The 19,774-nt window shown below is 42.3% G+C and overlaps 1 protein-coding gene across 1 annotated transcript in view; it reads right to left on the reverse strand.

Annotated features, from left to right (window-relative positions):
• The window catches only part of LOC135919157 (sialin-like), a 62,848-nt gene that overhangs the window by 41,880 nt on the left and 1,194 nt on the right, over positions 1–19,774 (reverse strand). The window contains exons 2-4 of the mRNA XM_065452877.2: positions 8,043–8,245; positions 2,665–2,901; positions 922–1,099 (exon numbers count right to left, since the gene is read on the reverse strand). Of these exons, the coding sequence (XP_065308949.1) occupies positions 922–1,099; positions 2,665–2,901; positions 8,043–8,245 (618 nt within the window). The remainder of the gene's footprint in view (positions 1–921; positions 1,100–2,664; positions 2,902–8,042; positions 8,246–19,774) is intronic.

The following is a 19,774-nucleotide window of genomic DNA, read 5'->3' on the forward strand; positions in this document are numbered from 1 at the left end:
TGGGCATGAAGTTACAGCAGCTTTTACAACAGCAGCAAAGTGTGGACTGGATAACAAAAATATTTAAAGGGGCCCTGAACCACTCTTTATCGAAGTGGAGGAAGGCATTTGAAGTGAAAATAGGCTATTTCAAAAATACTTTGCCGCAAAAAGTACTTCAATGCATTCAACGTAACCTGAGTAATTGGTGATCAAACATGGCCTCCAGTGTACTCCGGTTCCTTTTTCAATGCTTTGCACTGCGAAGACTATGGTGCAATGGGGCATGCTCACAACACTCTGCCTTCTATATGTCACCATGGCACACAGTTCAAATTTCATTTTGGATGCTAATGTAGACGCCACGACTTCTCCCTTTGGTGCCTATGACGTGTTAAACATAAGCCAAACACGGTTGTCCTCAGTGAGCCGAAGTGCGCTTAGCCAGTGGTCTTGTGGCAGCACCCCACGGTGGCTGCGGTATCTACGCCATGTAGCCGACGGCAGCTTGATGTCAGCTATTGGCCAATAGCAGCTGCCTAAGGGAATGACAAAGTAAAGTGTCCAATGACAAAATAAAGCTTTCAGAGGAGAGTGAGGACAGGGCCTTCTGTTGAAGAGAGAGCGTTTGAGAGAAAGGTGACTTCGTGATTCGCTTGTAAGCTTCACTCACTGCGTATGACAGCAAAACTTGGCTGATATGTTCACAGCAGCATGTGCTACCCGTGGATTACATTATTTCACCAAGCCCATAGGGTGGTTCGGGCCCTTTTAATGCCAATAATGATAGCCTGTAACTATTATGGTTTTCGTTTCAAACTTGAATCTAACATGCACATCATTATTTTAGTATATGTTTTTCTGGAAAGGAGTGCGCAAAAGAGTAGAGTAAATGCGGCATATGTGCAATACATCAAGGGGGTCATAAATGCATTCACGCACCAAGGAGGTAGAAGATGCCAGGCCAGCCCCAGGTGCTCGCACAGAGCTGGGCGGTGAGCGGCAGAGTGACCACGGTCCCGACCGCGGTGCCCACAGTGTTCAGGCTCACCAGCCGACTCCGCTCGTGCACTGGTGACCAGTGCGACAGCAATGCCAGGGACGAGGGAAACACCACACCCTGCAACCGGTCACGTGAGGGTGAGTCGAGAGCGACTAGTGCCTGTCATCAATGTTTGTCGTCATCGTCCGTGACGTGCTTGAGAAATGAATGTACAGTGCTTCAGAGGCCAAGCAATTCTCATTGCTGGTGTCCCACTTGCAAAAGAGGAGAAAACAAGGGGGGAAAAAAGAAAAAAAAAGAAAAAACAGGGAAGGAACACCGATTGATTTCAGAAGTTTAATGTACTAAAGCAACAATTTGGGATACGAGAGAGTCCACCTGAGGAGTGCTCTAGAATAATTTAAAACTGGGAATTGAGCTTGATCTGGGTGATTAGCATCCTTCACTGATGTCACACCAGTTGTCAATTTTCCATTCCATTCATATACCTGCTGCCGAGACAAACATGCATTTCCACACTTATCTTTCATTCTTCTATGAATTTCATTAGGTTGAATCTCAATGGGTATTATTCCTTGACTTGTATAACATGTGATAACCAAAGTTATATGGTTCATGTCTAAAGTGGGGCAGTCATCTTTACACTGAGACTGTGATCATGTCTTTTCAGCTGCGTGCTTCTGCCAACTACCAAGTATTTTTTACACTACTGGCAACAATTTTGCCAACTTACTGGTAAGTGACATCAAAATAAAAAATTTTACAACAAATTTAACACTGGCTTCTGTTTGTTTGACACTCATACATACTTTAAAACTCTTCGTTCAAAGTTGGTGGTACAGCTATACACTGTAGCTACACACAAGCTGTATAGAGACCCGCACTAGCATTCTAACTACAGTAAAAGAAAATCATGCACCTATGGTTGCTCTATTCTCACTCAAATTTTGCAACAAGACTGCAATGTTCAGTTCATATTGTTCAATAAAGTACATACTTGGTGTTGTCTCGTTCGTGACTGGCAGAGGAACCAGACCATGCCTTTGCAGCAGCTTATTTCTCCCATGATAAGGTATTCTCATAACAGTAATGTTTCAGTTTCTAGCAAAACTGTATAAAGGAGTTTCACAATATTTTCCATGTGGCAGTGGCAATATGTGGCCACTCGCTTAGTATTGAGGCGACGCAGGTGCATTCTAATGAGTGGAGCTCGCACAGTAGAGCTGGAGCAGTGTACAGAAAAATGGCTTGGATATAGTTTAGAGCATATTACTGCTAAGCTGGGAGAGTATCAAGTGCTTGAAAAGACTAGGGTACAGCGAAGGAATTGCACCAGCTATAGCGAAGCACTTACGAAGCCTTCAGTATATTTCAGGTTGTGGCGAAACAGGCCCCTTGGACTTGCGAAGGGAGCAAGAACACCCTTATACAGTTGCGCTGTCTTTGATATATGAACTGCTTGAACATGCTAAGCTTAATTTTTTTTTTTTGCAAGAGCAAGCAATCAGAAATGCTGATGTTTCATTGAATGATGAGTACCAAAACATGCACCCTTGTAGTGAAATATGATTGAAAACAAATCACCAACAGATATGAAATTTTCTGTTAGGGCACACAGGTTTCTGTACATGATAAGCTAATAAGAGCAGTGCAATGAAGAGAGCCGTGAAAGAAGAACACACCTCGGAGATGCCCTCACCAAAGCGCAGCACCATGAGTGCCAGCGGACTGATGTGTGCAGCAAACGGCGTGAGGAGGGTGAGCAGCGAGGTCACCAGGATGCCTGCGCCAAGCAGCCTCTTGGCCCCGAAGCGGTCGGCCAGCCGACCACCAGGCACTTGGGTCAGCACGTAGCCGTAGAAGAACGAACCCAGAACTGCACCTTGCGTGCGTTCGTCCCAGTTAAACTCGCCGCCAGCCTGTGCACAGCGAGAAATTTTATTTGGCTCACCTGCTACTAAATGCGGGCCAGCGATAAAGACATGTACCTCTCTCAAGAACAGCATGCATCCTCAGACTTGATAACACAAATTCTAAATGCACAACGTTTTACAGCCACGAAACACTTTAAGGGTTTAACTAGAGGTTTATATGGTGCAGTGATCAGCAGGCTGTGGCTAATTCTACGAGTGACCGCAGAGTGGCTGCAACTGATTGCCAACACACCTGCACAAGGGAGCAGCACTAGAGAATTAAGAGGAAGCATTAGCTCAACAGCTGCTCTCTAAATACATGGTAACCTGGAAATTATTTTTCTCAGCATGCACTGCACCAATTTTGATTAGATTTATTATTTACAAGTAAAGGTTGTAACATAACTGTACGTAGTTGATGACCAATTACCCAGAAATCGATAATTCGGACAAGCTTCATTATTCGAACAGCACTGCCGCACCGCCGCTAGCTCCACAGACTTAATGTATAAAGATGACCGAAATTTCGGACACCTTACAGTGCACTGTGCGATAATTCAGACTCCGACTGCACAACTGTGTGCTAATATGGCGACCGAGTTGGGCAGAAATGGTGATATTTTCATTTTGCGGTGTTGTCAGCACTTCATGAAACCCAAGCTAACGAAGCTCAGTCAATCTAGTAGTCGCCAATGAGAATTCAGTATATGCAGTGACCGTAATTTCATCTATCTGTAGCGATAGCATGATAATGGTTGAGATATGGGCCATGATTTCGTAGCAATGCCTCCCGCTCTATTACATTCCACTCTAATCATCCACTATGCATGGCCAGCTTATCCCGTTGATAATGAGTGCAGAGCGTTGCTATGACCCCTGACAGAGCGCGAAAAGCGTGAAAAGGAATAGCATAAAAGGCATTGCTAGAAAATCACAGCCATGGAATGTCTAGGCCAAGGGCTAACGTATGTGTGCGCAGCAACATGCATCGACAAATTTGGGCTGTATTCATGAACAATCAATTTTTAAAGATACTTTCATTTTCTTGTGCATATGACTCACACCGATGCATTCACGAGCGGCAGCGTTTCTGCACAGTGATAAGACAGCATGCCTGACACTGTGCCAAAAATTCCATCGCTCCTAGATGCCGATCTATCTAGCGCTATGTCATGTGACACTGAAGGTATCTTCGAAAGTGATGAACCGAAAATACAGCGCACCTTATTTAGCCAACTGCAGAGTAAAGTTATTTATTTCAGGACGAATTCAGTATTTCGGACTCCTGATTATTCTGACTTTTGGCGGTGCTCACAGAGTCTGAATTATCAGTTGGCAACTGTAGTAGAATTTGGTTTAGACCATTAACAACAACAAGAAAAAGTTAATCACAAATAAAAAAGAGCTATAGAATCAAATTAACAACTGCAACTTGAAAATAAATAACTATATCACATTTCTCTACACTGCACTTATTAAGACATCTCGAGCAGACAAAACTGATGTATTATACACCGCTCTCAAATATATCACTTATTTGTAAGACTTTGCAAAGGTTTCGAAACAACGTAACAATTCGAGTTGGGTGTACATCAATTTAAAAAAAATACAAATACTATGTATCCAATACAGAATTGAATGATGAAAAGGTAACTGCAGTGCATGAATATTTGTTAACTACAGCAGCAATATTTATTTCAGTTTAATTAGGAGCCACACTTGCATCGAATGGTGAAAGAAGACAGTTAATTATGAGAGACAATTAGGATCAATTCGAAACAAGATTGCTTATTGTTAACAGATCTCGATGAACAGCCTCTCAAAGTACTAAGGTGGAAGCCTTAACTGGCTCGTTACAATGGCTCATATCCGAAAACAGTGGCGTCAGTTCTGTGATGCAAACAATATGGTGCAAAAAATATCATCATCAGGAATGGCTGAATGGCAAAGATGCAATGGCTCAGTATGAATGAAAGAACCTTTACGTAGTGCATTAGGTGTGCCCGCTTGTATCGCTGAGGAGGTCCACCTACACCACCATACGTTTACTTCACACTGCGGCCCATTGCGTCTTGCAAGAAGCCTGACCCCTCGAAATGTATAACTTAATGCATTACCACGTGTGCAGCAGCCTTTCGCCTTTACATGTTACAGGAGTGCAACATGCTGCCAAACATTTTTTTTGTAAGCTGATCGCAAACAAGCTTTCCAAGAATAAATGTCCTAGCTTTACAAAATGATAAATAAATGGGCATAGAAAAATGATCAGAAATTGTGGAAAAAGAAGAAAAGAAGCTGCTAAAGGGACACATGTAAAAAGGTCCGTTGAAACAACATCAGTGGTAAGACTGCTGTACGCATAGACGGCAAGAAATGTTAAATGACTGACAAGAAAAACTCAGATTGTCATGTAGGCGTCCACCACGAAGCCAAACGAAAAGCTTTTATCGCTCATTTTCTTTCTGCATTTTCTCAAAAAACTTTTGTTGTTGTTTCACTTCGGTTTATTACAGTGAAGCCGCTTACCTCTAGCCCTTGTATGCATCCCCTGCATGCAATTTCCAGGGAGGGGAAGGTGAGGGGGGGGGGGCGTACCCTGGTTGGCTTACGTCCATATTGGGGACACAGTGCGTGGACAGGAATGGAGACAGGTAGGGGAGAGGGGGAAAGAGGGTGGCGATGGCACCTGTGCACGCGGCCTGCGCTTCTGTGATTATAACGTCACGCGAGTCGGAGGTGCCAGCGCAGATACAGCAGCAGTTGCGGCAGATGCATGGGAGGTGCAGTGATTGCAGCGGCGCTTTTGTCGGTATAGTGTGTTGCCGCATGGAAAAAATGTGATTTCATAATGCACGCAGCTCACGTATGCAGCCTAAACAGCTTCGCTGGTAACGTGTCTCCATTTGAACATTGCAGCTCCCCAAATTTTTTTGCGATACTTTGTTTAGCAGGCCAAGAACAGTAAGCCAACTTGAACAGTCGGCTGCGGTGAAATATTTCATTAGTTTACATATTTGAAAATGTCGAATAGTTCATTTTCAAATATGGATAGTCAGCGTGTAATATTCTATTCACGCTTTGAATATTTGCGTACCCATAGTAGCAATTTCACCTAAGTTCTAAATTTATCTATAGCATCCTTGCCTGCTTCAGGAAAAAGATCGGCCCTCAAAGGGTTAATGTCAATTAGAATATCGGCTATACCCTTTTGCTCTCTGATCCAAACCGCTCTTTCTGTCTCTTAACGTTAAGCCTAGCATTCTTCGTTCCATCGCTCTTTGTGCAGTCCTTAACTTGTTGTCAAGCTTCTTTGTCAGTCTCCTAGTTTCTGCCCCATATGTTAGCCCCAGTAAAATGCACTGATTGTACACCTTCCTTTTCAATGATAATGGTAAGCTTACAGTCAGGAGGTGACAATGTCTGCCTCATTTACCCCAACCCATTTTTATTCTTCTATAAATTTCCTTCTCGTGATCAAGTTTCCCTGCGAGTAATTGACCAATGTAAATGTACTCCTTCACAGACTCTAGAGCCTGACTGGCGATCCTGAACTGTTGTTATCTTGCCCGGCTATTCATCATTATTTTATTAGTCTTGTGCATATTAATCTTCAATCCCACTCTTACACTCTCTCTGTTAAGGTTCTCAATCATTTGTTGTAACTGGTCTGCATAGTTGCTGAGTAGAACAATGTCATCAGCAAACCAAAGGTTGCCGAGATGTTTGCCATTGATGCTCACTTCTATGCCTTCCCAGTCTAATAGCTTGAATACTTCTAAGCATGCAGTAAATGGCATTAGAGAGATTGTCTCCTTGTCTCAGCCCTTTCTTTGTAGGTATCTTCTTACTTTTCTTGTGTCCATCATCTACTAAATCTACTAAATGCTCCTTAGTTGAGCGGATATTTAGTTGTGAAGGGCATTACATGCATGTGTGAAATATATTGTAAACGAGCCTTTGTTGTCAAGTAGGCTCCACACAAACTTCATATATTTCACTTTGCTAGAAATAAGAAAATATCGGGTATTCAATTTGTTCCCTGAAGGTCAGTTTAATATTCATATTCAGTTTGATTAAATTTTCCTGTTCGCACACCCCTAGGGAAAACAAAAAGTGGGATGTTCTTGAGGGCTAGTTGGTTCATACTTGAAAGGAGGTTAAAACTGTGCGAAGAAACGAGGACACACGAGCTTGTGGTGCGTTGTGCGTCCCTTTCTTGTGTCCTCGTTTTGTTGCGCAGTTTTAACCTCCCACCAAGAAAGCAAAAAGGCAAGCGTCCAGTTAAAAAAGCAAGAAGGAGGCAGGCATGCCATTTCAGTCTTGAGGGATAGACAGCTCTTGTGCCTATCCCTCAGTTACAGATTTGAATGATTTCACTTTCCCACGAGATTACTGTGTGGTGACGCAGGTGGTGGTCACGTGGGACCAGGACATCATGATGTGTCGACGCCCGCACCGGCTTGCTCGGTTGTCTGCTATGCTGCCACTAGTTCCATGGCCCGCTGTAGCTGCATAAAAGGCAACTGAGCAAGCTGGGACGAGAGAGAAGACGTTGTACATGACCACCTTCTGTGCCGTGTCACAGTAACCTCCTGGAAAATGAAACTAAAACTGGTTTGTGGGAAAGCAATTATAGTAGTAAATTATTTAGGCTGCTCTGACCCTTCCTGCATATATATTTTAGGGTTTTGAGGTCCACGACCTTCATTTAGTGCAAGAAATGAAATGTTCAATATGCCAGTAATGTTTTAAGAAGACAAGTAACACTTTTCCAACAGGTGCCGAGTCTGTCCAACCACCTCTCGCTAGTAAAAATAAATGCAGATTATGTCATCTGCCGCACGTGCAGGATACAGTAGCGTTCCATATGATCTGCAACATGCTGCCCACGGTTGAAGAAAACAGGGCAGTGCCGACACAGGAACAATTGGTTTAATAAATACCAGGCGTTTTGAAGCTCCTTCCAACCACGGGCACCGTGTTACAGCTCGTACTGGACACGACTGTACTTGGCAGGCTAAGAGCTACCTACTATTAAATTTCATTCATCACCACGTGCTGAACAGTTACGGCGTTCTATCACCGAAACAAACGACACAGTGAGGAGAAGAACGACACAGGGACGAACAGCGGCTGGGGCCTCGTACCGTTTCTGGGTCGGCAGTGGCATTGTACAGGGAGCCATCGGGCGCGGGACAGTCAGCACCGCGGGCCGTGGTTCCCGCAGCAAGCACGGCTGTGCCATTGACCATGGCCACGATGGCCACACTTAGGTTGACCCGCAGGGCATAGAGAAGGAAGAAACCCCAGAACAGCAGCAGGCTGAGCACATACCGAGATGGGAATCGGCCTGCACAGAAGATACAGCGTGTCTGCACAGGACGAATGAGAAGGCAGAGGATGTCTCCATTTGGTTCTGTGCCAACTAGTCCGATTGCAGTGTGTACACTTAAGGTGTGTTTATATAGCTCACTATGACAAAACTTGAATTTTTGTATGCGAGTTGAAGCTTGGGTAACAAAGGAAAGCAGCTGTTATCGATGAGAAATAAAACAGACAACACACAGAAGTATTGACGAGCAACTGTAATATTCTCTCTATTGTGTGTGTTGGTGCGTGTGTGTGTGACAAATTAAGGCAAACATCTGTGCATTTCCTGCACAACAAGAAAAATATATAGATCACTCTGAGAATAGCTAATTTTTTTGAACAATGAAATAAAATGATCACTAACACGGAAATCATAATTTTTTGTCGCAATGGCTTCGAAAATATTTCAAGTTCACTCACCTCTGTTGTCTAGCTTGTTAGTAAGATATTCTGTTAACTAAGCACCAAATGGTCAAAATTTGCAGCTGTTGGACAAGAACTGGATTTGAACTGGACAGCTGTCCAGTTCAAATTTGCTGCAAAAGCAGACACAACACGAGTGCATTGAGCTCAAACTGAGCTTGAACTAACAGCCATAACCAGTTGGTCTCAATCTGTGCTATACTTGAACTCCATAAAACAGTTGCAAGTTAAGAATGGAATGTGCATTATGTAGATATCACAGCGGCAGACTTTGCCGAGGCTTTTCTTGCTAGGTTTTAAAACCTCTGGAATCCTTCTTATGTCCTATTTCTGGCATATTTAGTTAACCCGCTATGCATTGAACACAGACTGTGTCGCACTGCAAGAAGCCAAAGCACCAAATTCCAGAAGGACGTGCTATGCTTACAGCTTTGCTAGGCTGCTGCAAGGACCAGTGTCGGGCTACAGTTGAGGCTGAAGGCGAGCTTGCAGTGTGCCTTCTTTACAGTTTCTCAGAAAAGGGTTCATGCACCTTTGGATTGATCTTCAAGTTTCCAGAAAAACAAAAAACTAAGAAAAATAACTTTGTACCATGACCCAATAAACATTTTTATAAGCCCAAACAATTCAACATCAAGAAAAATTAGGAAAACTTTATCACCTTCGTTTCTGGCCCTGAAGAGTATGTCCGAAAAAAAAAGAAAAAAGAAAAAAAGTTAGTCCAGCTAAAAAATTAATTAGTGAAGTTATCCACAACTAATGCTTCACTCCATCATGTAAAAAATTTTACTATAGATATTGTGTTAAGCTTATTGCACTTGAATAAGCAATTTGAACTATTAACTCAGCAAATGAAAAATCATACTTTAGGCTTTCTGAGGTTAAGCCTATACCAAAGCAAATATGAAATTAAGCTAAAGTGATAGATTAGAGTTCCAAGGTGCCCAAAATGTCACTTTTCTGCAAACTGACACGTTGCAAAAGATAAAGTGATGTAAAAGTAGGACAGCTCACATCACTTTATAAGCTTACACGAACATGACTAGTTCATGACTGGTAAATTGTAGTGAACCGCACATTATAATTGAGGCACAAAAAATAAAATAAAGACAGCTATTTGCATTTAAAAATGATAAAAATAGATGTAGTCTAGCCAGCCTTACTTGTTTCTCGTAATGAACAACTGATAGAAGCTAACTCTTGGCATTGTTTCGTTGGTGCTTTATGTCGCAGTGTGGCGCCCATTCTGAGTGAGTCTGACACAAACATGCAGTGGTACCAGCCAAAGCATGGCCTCATAGAATGCAGGAATATCTACTTCAGATATCTTATTTTGTGCAAATTATTTAAATGGTGAAAGAATTGTGCAGACCCTTTAAACAGTTTTCTCTGCGATTAGTTCATCCCCTTCCGGCATAAAAAAAATAAATCATTACGGGTATTCCAGAAAGGCAAACTAACAACCAAGACTAAGTCAATGTTTGGCTCTGGGGTCCCTTTAAGTTAAGGGTCTTTAAGTCATGAAATAACCATTTGGTGGTGCCGTTGTTGAGTGGTCTTCCGCACTATTTTCAGTGATAAGTGTGGTGTCGCGGATCTACGAGTAAAATCCCCGGTCTCTCAGTTAACGTTTTGGGTATTTAGAGGGATGGTGCAGTGTGCCTCTACCGGTCATCCAACCATGCAGCCTCAAGTTTTCTTGTAACAATACAATAATAAGCATACTATTGCTAAGCATTGGTCAACCTTCGGCAGACAGTGTAAAATGTGCCATGTCACAGGGAGCAACACCTATGTGCATATTTAAATGTGATTAGCATTCTTTGGGAACTTCACCAGGTTTGTGGTATGTTTCTATCTAACCTATCTCACGCCAGCTTAGGTCATTGGGTATGTGCTGTTCTGAAATGAAAAAAAAAAAATCCTTTAAACTATGTCCACTGCTAGGCAGGATTGAGCCTGTGTTATACATATGCAGAATGCCTGGGCTGAATATGTATTCACACATGTGCCACACGCAGACTTCGTGGTGCCACTGCCAGAGGCAAGTGTGAGAGAGGAGCCCAGCCGCAGTACGTGCCTCATGCACGAGGCGTTTTGGCGGTGGCAATACGGTGTGTTGCCATCTTACTTCCATGCTGATTGCATTCACATCGACAATGATCCTGAGATGGTTCCTGCCGGAATTTTATTACAAGTTTTTTATCCATAGATATAGCAGTGCAATGTGCATGAACAAACAGGAAAGGGAATCCACATAAGACGGCAACAATTATGACTGGCTGATGTTTCTTTTTTTAAATTATGGGGTTTTACGTGCCAAAACCACTTTCTGATTATGCGGCACGCCGTAGTGGAGGACTCCGGAAATTTCGACCACCTGGGGTTCTTAAACCCCAGGTGGTCACCTAAATCTGAGTACACGGGTGTTTTCGCATTTCGCCCCCATCGAAATGCAGCCGCCGTGGCCAGGATTCGATCCCGCGACCTCGTGCTTAGCAGCCCAACACCATAGCCACTGAGCAACCCCGGCGGGTCTGGCTGATGTGAAGAGATGCAGAGAAATGTGACATAAACAAGTAATAGTGTGTACGCAAGGACCGGGAGCATCCCTCTGGTTTTCTTGATTGGCTAGTCATGACCAATTAGACATGTACCAAGTGGCGCAGCCTTGAGTCAACCAGTCAATAAACCCACACATGCTATCTGAAGGCATCAATGTTGCCAAATTCGAGACCACAACCTTTGATTCAATTCCATAACCTTCGGGAAATGCGAAGGTTGTGGGATCGTTCCCCACCTGTGGCAAGTTGTTTTTTCATCCACTTTCATTTTCATAAACTTATTGTTTCTTTATTTCATTTATTAAGCACAAGTAATTTGCCTTATGTTGTCCTTGGTGTAAGTGTTCGTTGGATTCTTATGATATGACCAATAAAAATGAGGCCCCTCGGTTAACTCCCTTTCTTCTCTTTCATTGCACAAAGTGACCTTAAAAAAATGCTGAAGACCTTTCACTTTTCGCGAGTGGATGAGACACAGTGGTAATAGTTGAGATGTGTCGGCGGTAGTTCAGAGGAACACACATTTATGCAAACACTTCACAATGCATACATCATTTACAATGTATTGAAGCCATGTGACTTGAAGGCTACTTATTCTGACATTCCATTCAGGGTTCCTTTTTATTATTCATCACATGAGGTGATGAGTAACAAACAAAGAAAACTTTTTTTTTTCACTGTAGCAGACAATGCTCCAACACCTGCAACACTAGGCCCTCCGTGAAGCAGGTGCGAAGTGCCGTATCCAATTGTATCCGTGCATGTGCGTCAACAAGCTGTACATAATGTGCTCCTACTGTTCTGTCACTTCAATGGAACAGCTGCTGCACAGTTGTTAGAACACTTAACTAACAACAAAAAATAGCGAGCTTGTACCTTTACCAAGAGACTTTACTTAAAAGAGAAGAAAAACACTTTTGTTTTTGATCATTTGATCAAGAGCAAGGGTCATGCAAAAATGCATGTAGCTCTACAAAGGACATAGCCCACTTGACTACAAGTTTAACAGCAATTATGCAGTGTTTGAAAACGTACACTCAAATGAAAACGTAGGTACGAACACCGCACATGAGTTAGGTAGAAAGTAGGGTTTCGGTTTAACCCTATAATGCCCAAACACAGTTCCATGTCGACGAAAATTGGAACAAGTTGCCAGGAACAAATTGGCCATGAAAAGTACATTTGTGAAAAAAAAAAAATGCTTTTTCAGTTACTCAATTACAGTATTGATTAATTAATAATTGGTTTGCTAAACTATCCTGCACTGAAACGTTACTCTAGCAAATCAATAGCACAACTATGGGCTTTACATTAAATTTGGCACATTTAAATCAGCATTTGGAGGCATCAAACTCATTGTGGCATATGATATGTAGGGAACTTAAGGTTAACCATACCAAGAAATTTTCATATGCAACATTTTGCAACATTTGCAAAATTAAAAAAAAAAATTGCAAATGTTTGAAACAAGCTGCTCCATATGGGTATCAATATAAAATAAAGAAAGTATCAACCAAAACCTCAAAAACAAAGTAAGGCATTCACAAGATTAATAGCAAGGTGAGTATCACTAAGCACTGAAACTAAGAACACACCCCATGTAATGTTTCTTTAATTTGTTCATGGATGTACTAGGTCTACAAGTTAATTGCACCTAAGTATCTTTGTAGACTAGTATTCAAATTTCTGCTTTCTGTAGCTGGTCCTTGTTTTAGATGTTACAAGGCTAAAAACACACTTCAGTGCAACCAAACGCAACAGAGAAGAAGAAAGGGGACAGAGCACCAACATCACCTTGAAGTTGTAACTATGAAGTTCATTAAATTTCACGCTCTGTCCTGCCCGTTTCTTCTAGTCCGTTGTCCTTTATTGCGCTTAGGTTCTTCTTACACTTTGAAAAATGCAACAACCAGCCCAGCTGTCCATATTAGCTAAATGTATGTTGTTACGCTAACTGGCAGTTTGTGATGACAGGCTGACTGAGAGCAGAATGCGAGGACCCACTGCCACTAAAAGTAAATGCTATGAAAGAAATGGTAAAAAAAAGGCAAGTCATTATTGTCAAGTAGGCATTTCGATGCAAGAGCACCTAGGCCAAGATAAGATAATGATTCTGCTCCAACTCTTATGTGTTTCGTGCTTCGTTGGTGGTTTGAATGGCACTCCATTTATGCTATCACCAGAATCAGCTGGTCGTCAGTGGTAGATGATAAAAAGCAGTAGAATACAGCTATCGGCTACATTACAGTGGCCCTGTATTCAAACATGAGTGTTTTGCAAGGAGGGGGAAAAAGAAGAGTGGAACAATTAAGCGACAGCTGGCAAAACATTGCCACCTGCAGCAATGCATTGCATCTCGTAGTGTACCAAGAAAAAAGGGGAAGATGGCTTTACGGGGACTTTTTCAGTTAACTAAAAAAATCGCAAAAAATTGGGGGAAAATTACTGAAGCAGTGGCCCTTTTTTGTGTGCAAGCCTTGAAGTATGGGGGGCCCTTTTAATGTACAATGAAGTGCCAGCATAGTGCCTACATCTATATGTGGCTGTGAATTGGACCCCTAATTGGATGATCAGTAAAACAGCTAGGGTTGATGCATTTGCCACACATGAAACACACACACATACACACACACACAAAAAAAAACTTTGAAGGAAAGAGGGAAAGGAAGTATCGATAAAAAACTCAACACTCAGCAAAGCAACCACACAAATTGATTGATTTGTGGGGTTTAACATCCTTAAACCGTCCAGTGGGTTACGAGTTATGCTGCAGTGGAGGGCTCTGGATTAATTCTGACCACCAGGTGTTCTTTAATGTGCACCCAAATCTAAGCACACAAGGGTTTTTGCATTTCACCCCCGTCATAATGCATGGCCAGGAATTGAACCCGTAACCTTGTGCTCAATGACAGAATGCCACAGCTACTGCACCAGTGCAGCGACTTACAATCACAGAGATTCCGCAGTTTAGAGTCAATGACTGTGTTCTTGAACGCTATGCACCCTTTTGCGCAACGTGCCAGCCTGTCAAACTGGCCAAATGCATATAGAAGCAATGCTCAAGAAAGGTTTTCAATGAAAAAAAAAAGGAGAGGATGACACTGCACTGATCAGTAGCTGTTTTCACTTTGTGCTTCAGCAAGTGTGCAAATTCTTCTACCAAGTGACGTACAGTTTGATTTATCAGCAACATGGTGAGTTTCGTAGTTTTTCAGTATAACAGATGTGCGAGTCGGGAACAAACCATCCACAGATGGATGTACATTTTGACAATGCAGCAATGCCAAGAGTACTCCCAGGCACGAAGCCTTGGAGCACTTTCAGGCCCCGTTCATGGTTTTTAATTCTGGTTTGTTTCCTTCTACTGTCATGCGAATCAATAAATATCTTTGACTGCAATGGCCCTGGCTCTGTTTTTGGGAACTTCAGTTTGATTGGAGGTACATTGTGTTTCTAAGCTTCAGGCATGGGAGAAGTCAACGACACATGCACTGAGGCACCCTGGTGTGTGTTGTTGCAAACGTTGGAGGCCATGGGATAGGCTAATACTACTCTGCTTTATGGTCTGCCCAAGCCAATGGAGTTTCTAATGTTGCACATCTTTTATTGTCCAGAGGGGGCTGGAAAACTAGCAAACTTATGTGGCTCTGGACGTTGCACCGATGACAGGATGCACATTCAAAAACCAGCTCTGCCTATATAAAACCGCATGAATGGCAACCAAAAGTAGAATTGAGCATCACAGCTTTGCTGTAGAGGGCTGCATTCAGGTGCAATTGCAGGCAATAAGAAAACAGCACCACAGAACTTCCTACACTGAGTGACCAGATCGTTCAGCATAAAGGCAGTAGCAATTCATCAAGTCATTCAAGAGGAACCCAACTTGATGGAATAGAGTCTGCCCCATTGTCATTAACATCATTTTTCTCAACATACCACACAATAACATTTTCCAATGATGTTTATAAACGAAAAGAAGGGCTGCAAAGTGTCAAGGCAGCATCGAAACTACTCAGCAAAAGGGAGGGAGGGAAACAGAAATATGTGCCAAAGTACCATTTTTCAATTGCGGTGATCACATAGTACTGCTGCACTATGTACAAAATGCCATAAAATTTGGAGGAAAAAGTGGAAGTCACACGATGCCCAGGCAGAGAATTTATGTGTCCACATGATCTTTGACATAAGAAATGAGCTTCGAGTGCAACGAAAGTGATCTTTGCGCACACCCTGTGGGGACAGCCCCAGTGGCTCCTGGAGTGCCTCTATCAGCAGAGGCTTAGATGCGCAAAAGGGAGCAAAGATAAGACACGAGAGACATACAGTAGCAAAAAAAAAAGAAAAAGAAAAAAGAGAGTCTTTAGCCCATGCAATGTTTTCCTCTCGTGGCCGAAACATTGTGAAGAAAAAATTTCAAGAAGCACAGACACATATTTTCGAAGTTTTAGAAATTACCTACCACATGCTTCTGGCATGTAAAAGTATGATGCTAGGTAAACATGATGATGCATGCTTGCCAAATTATGGCTCTCTTTTGCATCTTGATTTGGGGCTCAGCTGCCAAGGAAAAAAACTTGTTTTCGACCCATCTTCCCTTGTTATTTTTCTGTTCATATGTACTCCGTCCCTGTTGCCTTTGTGTTTCCATTTTTATATGTGCACATGTCACTGATAAAGTCAGCTGGACGTTACTTCTCATCACCTGTTCTTTGTTCCTTTTGTGCGCTACACAAATTTGATAGAATTGGAGGTTGTTTGACAGGAGCAGAAAATTTTCATCCTACCAAAAAGTTGCACCAACCTACAAAGGAAAACCATATAAGCTCCTGAGAAAGCAAGCTTCACAGTTGAAAAAAAAAAAAAACATGACAGGACTACTGGCATAAACATTTTGTGTTCCGCTTCATTCTTGCTTTTTTGGGTAACTGTCTTTGACATCACCCCTTGTGCTTCTAGTGTTGGTAACTTTAATGCTGGGATCTTACATTATGAGCTAAGTAAAAGTTCTCTGTATGTTAGAATTAGTGTCACCCTATTACAACTACAAGAAAGGTGGGGTTTCACTACACTTTTTCATTGTGGTAGCTGCATTAGGGCAAACACTTCCTGCTCAGCCAATAAGATCTCTATCATATGTTGAAATGTTCCTAATGTGCTGGTAAGGAATATTTTCTTATCATTTGTACAGATCATGTCAATATTACCAATGAAGTTTCATCTTACTGCTGTGCAAAATACCTCTGCCAAATATCTCCAATTACCTCTGCTTTGCATCAGCTGAACCAAAGTACCTAGCAAATGTTTCAAACTAAGGCAAACCTAAGTGGAAAAATGAATTCCTTAGTATGTATAAAGCAGTGGAACAATAATAATAAGCATATTATGTCGTGTTCTATCAACAAAGCAAGTTCTGCATACATTAACAGGAAGCTTGGAGGAGACCTAGCCATAAGATGATCTAGCATTAAACAAAAAGTTTTCTTTAGTATTTTTTGTGGGGAATGCCCACAGGCTCTCGATGTATGTGCGCCCCACACTTTGGCCTTTAAAAGCACCGAAAAAAAAAAAGAAATAAATGGCCATTACCTTCTCAGATCTACTCAACAGATCGCGCAGATCTGTGGGTACTTAAGCAGGAAGTTCTTCGAAAACAAAACCAGTTGTTAGAAAGCACTCGTCCTTGTGTTGCCCCTCTTCTTTGTTCCCGTCTGTTTGCGCACAAAAAGATTTTAAATAATGAATCTGTTCCAACTAGGCCGACTCGCAGTTATGCTATAGATCTTGTTTATTTTTGTTCGCCCACACATAATTTTAAAAATAAACTTTAGCCTATGCTTACATCTGCGTTCCTCCAGAGGCTCTAGTTCACAAGATTTTAACAAGGCTGTAACAGACTCCATGCGTGAGTATTTACCGCATATGGAACGGACTGCCAATCTTTGTATTATTGCTATTTTTGCTTTCAGGACTTTCTGATGAGGGGACCACACAACACAAACGTACTCCAAGACTGGTCGTACAAATGTTTTGTAGGCTGTTAATTTCACGTACCGTGCAGTGCACTCCAGTTTTTTCTTTAAAAAGTATAGTTTTTGGTTTGCCTTGGAACATATGTTATCAATGTGTGAAAGCCATTGCAATGTGTACAAATACTGACTCCTAAGTATTTGAAAGAAACTACATTATTCAGAGGATGGTTTCCGATGTGGTATATGAAGGAAAGTTCGCTCCTACTTGAGCGAATATGCGTAAATATTGTTTTGCTATGGTTTATTTCCATGTCCCATTTTAAACACCACTCGTCTAATGCCTGTAAACATCTATTGAGATTAATTGGCCACCTTCGCAACCTATTGGGGAATAAATCAATCATCGGCAAAAAGTTTCATTTTAGCAGGCGGTTCAACTAGTGCACCGATACGATTAACAAACAACAAAAACAGTATTGGTCCCAAAACGGAACCTTGGGGAACCACAGAGTACACACGCAATGGATCTGATATGCAATCCTCAATCCTTACAGACTGTTGACGCATAGATAAATAGACCTATATCCATTGTATCACTTCTTTACCTATTCCTATTTTAGCAAGCTTAAAAAGCATTTCACGGTGAGAAACCTTATTGAAAGCGTTCCTAAGACCAACACTTATTACGTCTGTTTGTAGGTGTGCATCCATGTTCAAGTAGAAATCAAAGTGTTTCTGGTAACTGTGCCACCGTAGAAAGACCGCTCATAAATCCATGCTGGATTGTGGAAAGTAACTCGTTAGTGTCAAGAAAACTAATAATATGTTTCGCAATAACGTGTCCTAGGGCCTTGCAGCAAACTGACGTCAAGGATATAGGTCGGTAATTGTTTACTTGCATACGGTTGCCATCCGAAATAGAATAATAGCACAGAGGATCCGCCAGAGTATGTTCTTTACTATGAGTGTTTGGTAAGAAAGGCCATTAGTGTCAGAGAAGTGGCAGCTTTCACAGAAACGGACGCGATGCTGCAGCCAGCGAAATATTGGATTAAAAGAGGCTGACTGAATTTTTTGTCTGATGAGCAAATTCGGTTCTGGCCGTACTTCCGCAAGAAGGCTGAGCTTACATGCTGTCAAGATTTGGTTTACTGGGGACATCGCATTGTGCTTACTGCAGCTCTAACCTGCTGCACCTTGGACTTACTCCATGAGACACATTCAAGCATGATGGCCATAGAGAACATAGCAAGATCCCTGTTATTGAGTGATTGGTATGTGCATGTCCTGCTTGTGTACAAGCTGCGGCGATGCCTCCAGCGTGAACTCCTCTTCCATGGCCCAACTGGAGAAAAATGGAGCCAGTTACACTCTGATTATGCAGGTCCCATCGAAGGACACATCACACTGGCGGTCGTGGCTTCAAAAACAAAGTGGATAGAAGCACTGCCAATGAAATCGCCGACAGCAAAGGCCCTCAGGGCTATGTTTGCGAGGTTAGGCCTACCTCACACACTTGCGATAGATAATGGACCTTAGTTCACAGGTTTCCACTTCAGTAACTTTCTGGCTCAGAACCAAATACAATGCATGACTAGCATGCCCTATTACCTGCAATCAAATGGTTTAGTGGAGAGGGCCATAAGAACCCTGAAAGACACATTGAAGAAAAACATAGGAATCCAGCTAAAACACGGACTGAACATTTTTGTTCCATTATCGTCACACATCAGTGAAGGAAGTCAAATCCCCGGCAGAACTTTTGTTGGGATATCAAACAAGGACAGAGCTCGACTGCAACATGCTGGCCGCCGAGGCAGTAAACAGCCGTGTACCGAATGTCAGGAGCGATGGCAAGTTGGACAGCGCATGTTGACTCAAACGTTCCAACCATGAAAAAAAAAAAAAAATGGGGGGGGGGGGGATACCTGGTACTGTGCATGATAAACAAGGAAAGCGCATGGTCACAGTGGACACAGCTCAAGGAACGGAATGGTGGCATCTTGACCAATTGTGACATCGGGACACCTTGGCAATGGAATCGTGCGACACCGACAGGGTAACACCCTGTCAAGGACTTTTGAATGGAAGCACAGAAGACTCTCCGACTCCGTCAGTTGAACCTTTGCATCGCTCAATGAGACAGTGCCGTTCGCATGAAAATATTCCCACCAGAGGCTTGAGGCAGGTTGCGATGCACGGTTTGCCACATCTTGCTCCCAAAAGGGTCCAAAATGGCATATTCTTGCACAGTTTTTGTGGCATTTTGAAAAGCATTCCTTCATTTGTGCTACTAGAATCAAACTTAGATGTGATAAACTGCAGTTACGATCATCAAATAATTCAGACAACGATAGGAACTGTGGAGCAGACCATCACCGTTCTCACTTCTAAAAACTATGTGTCCAAATGGTGCTTGCTCATTAAATTATAAATTATTTGTGACAACATGGACTGGGACAAGCTGCTCTAGTATCTATATAGTATAGATATCGCAATACTGTAGTCAGCAAAACGCACAATTTTTGACAAAACGAAAGCTGACCAAGCATT

The sequence above is a fragment of the Dermacentor albipictus genome, chromosome 3 (genome assembly GCF_038994185.2).
Source record: "Dermacentor albipictus isolate Rhodes 1998 colony chromosome 3, USDA_Dalb.pri_finalv2, whole genome shotgun sequence".
NCBI lineage: Eukaryota > Metazoa > Arthropoda > Arachnida > Ixodida > Ixodidae > Dermacentor > Dermacentor albipictus.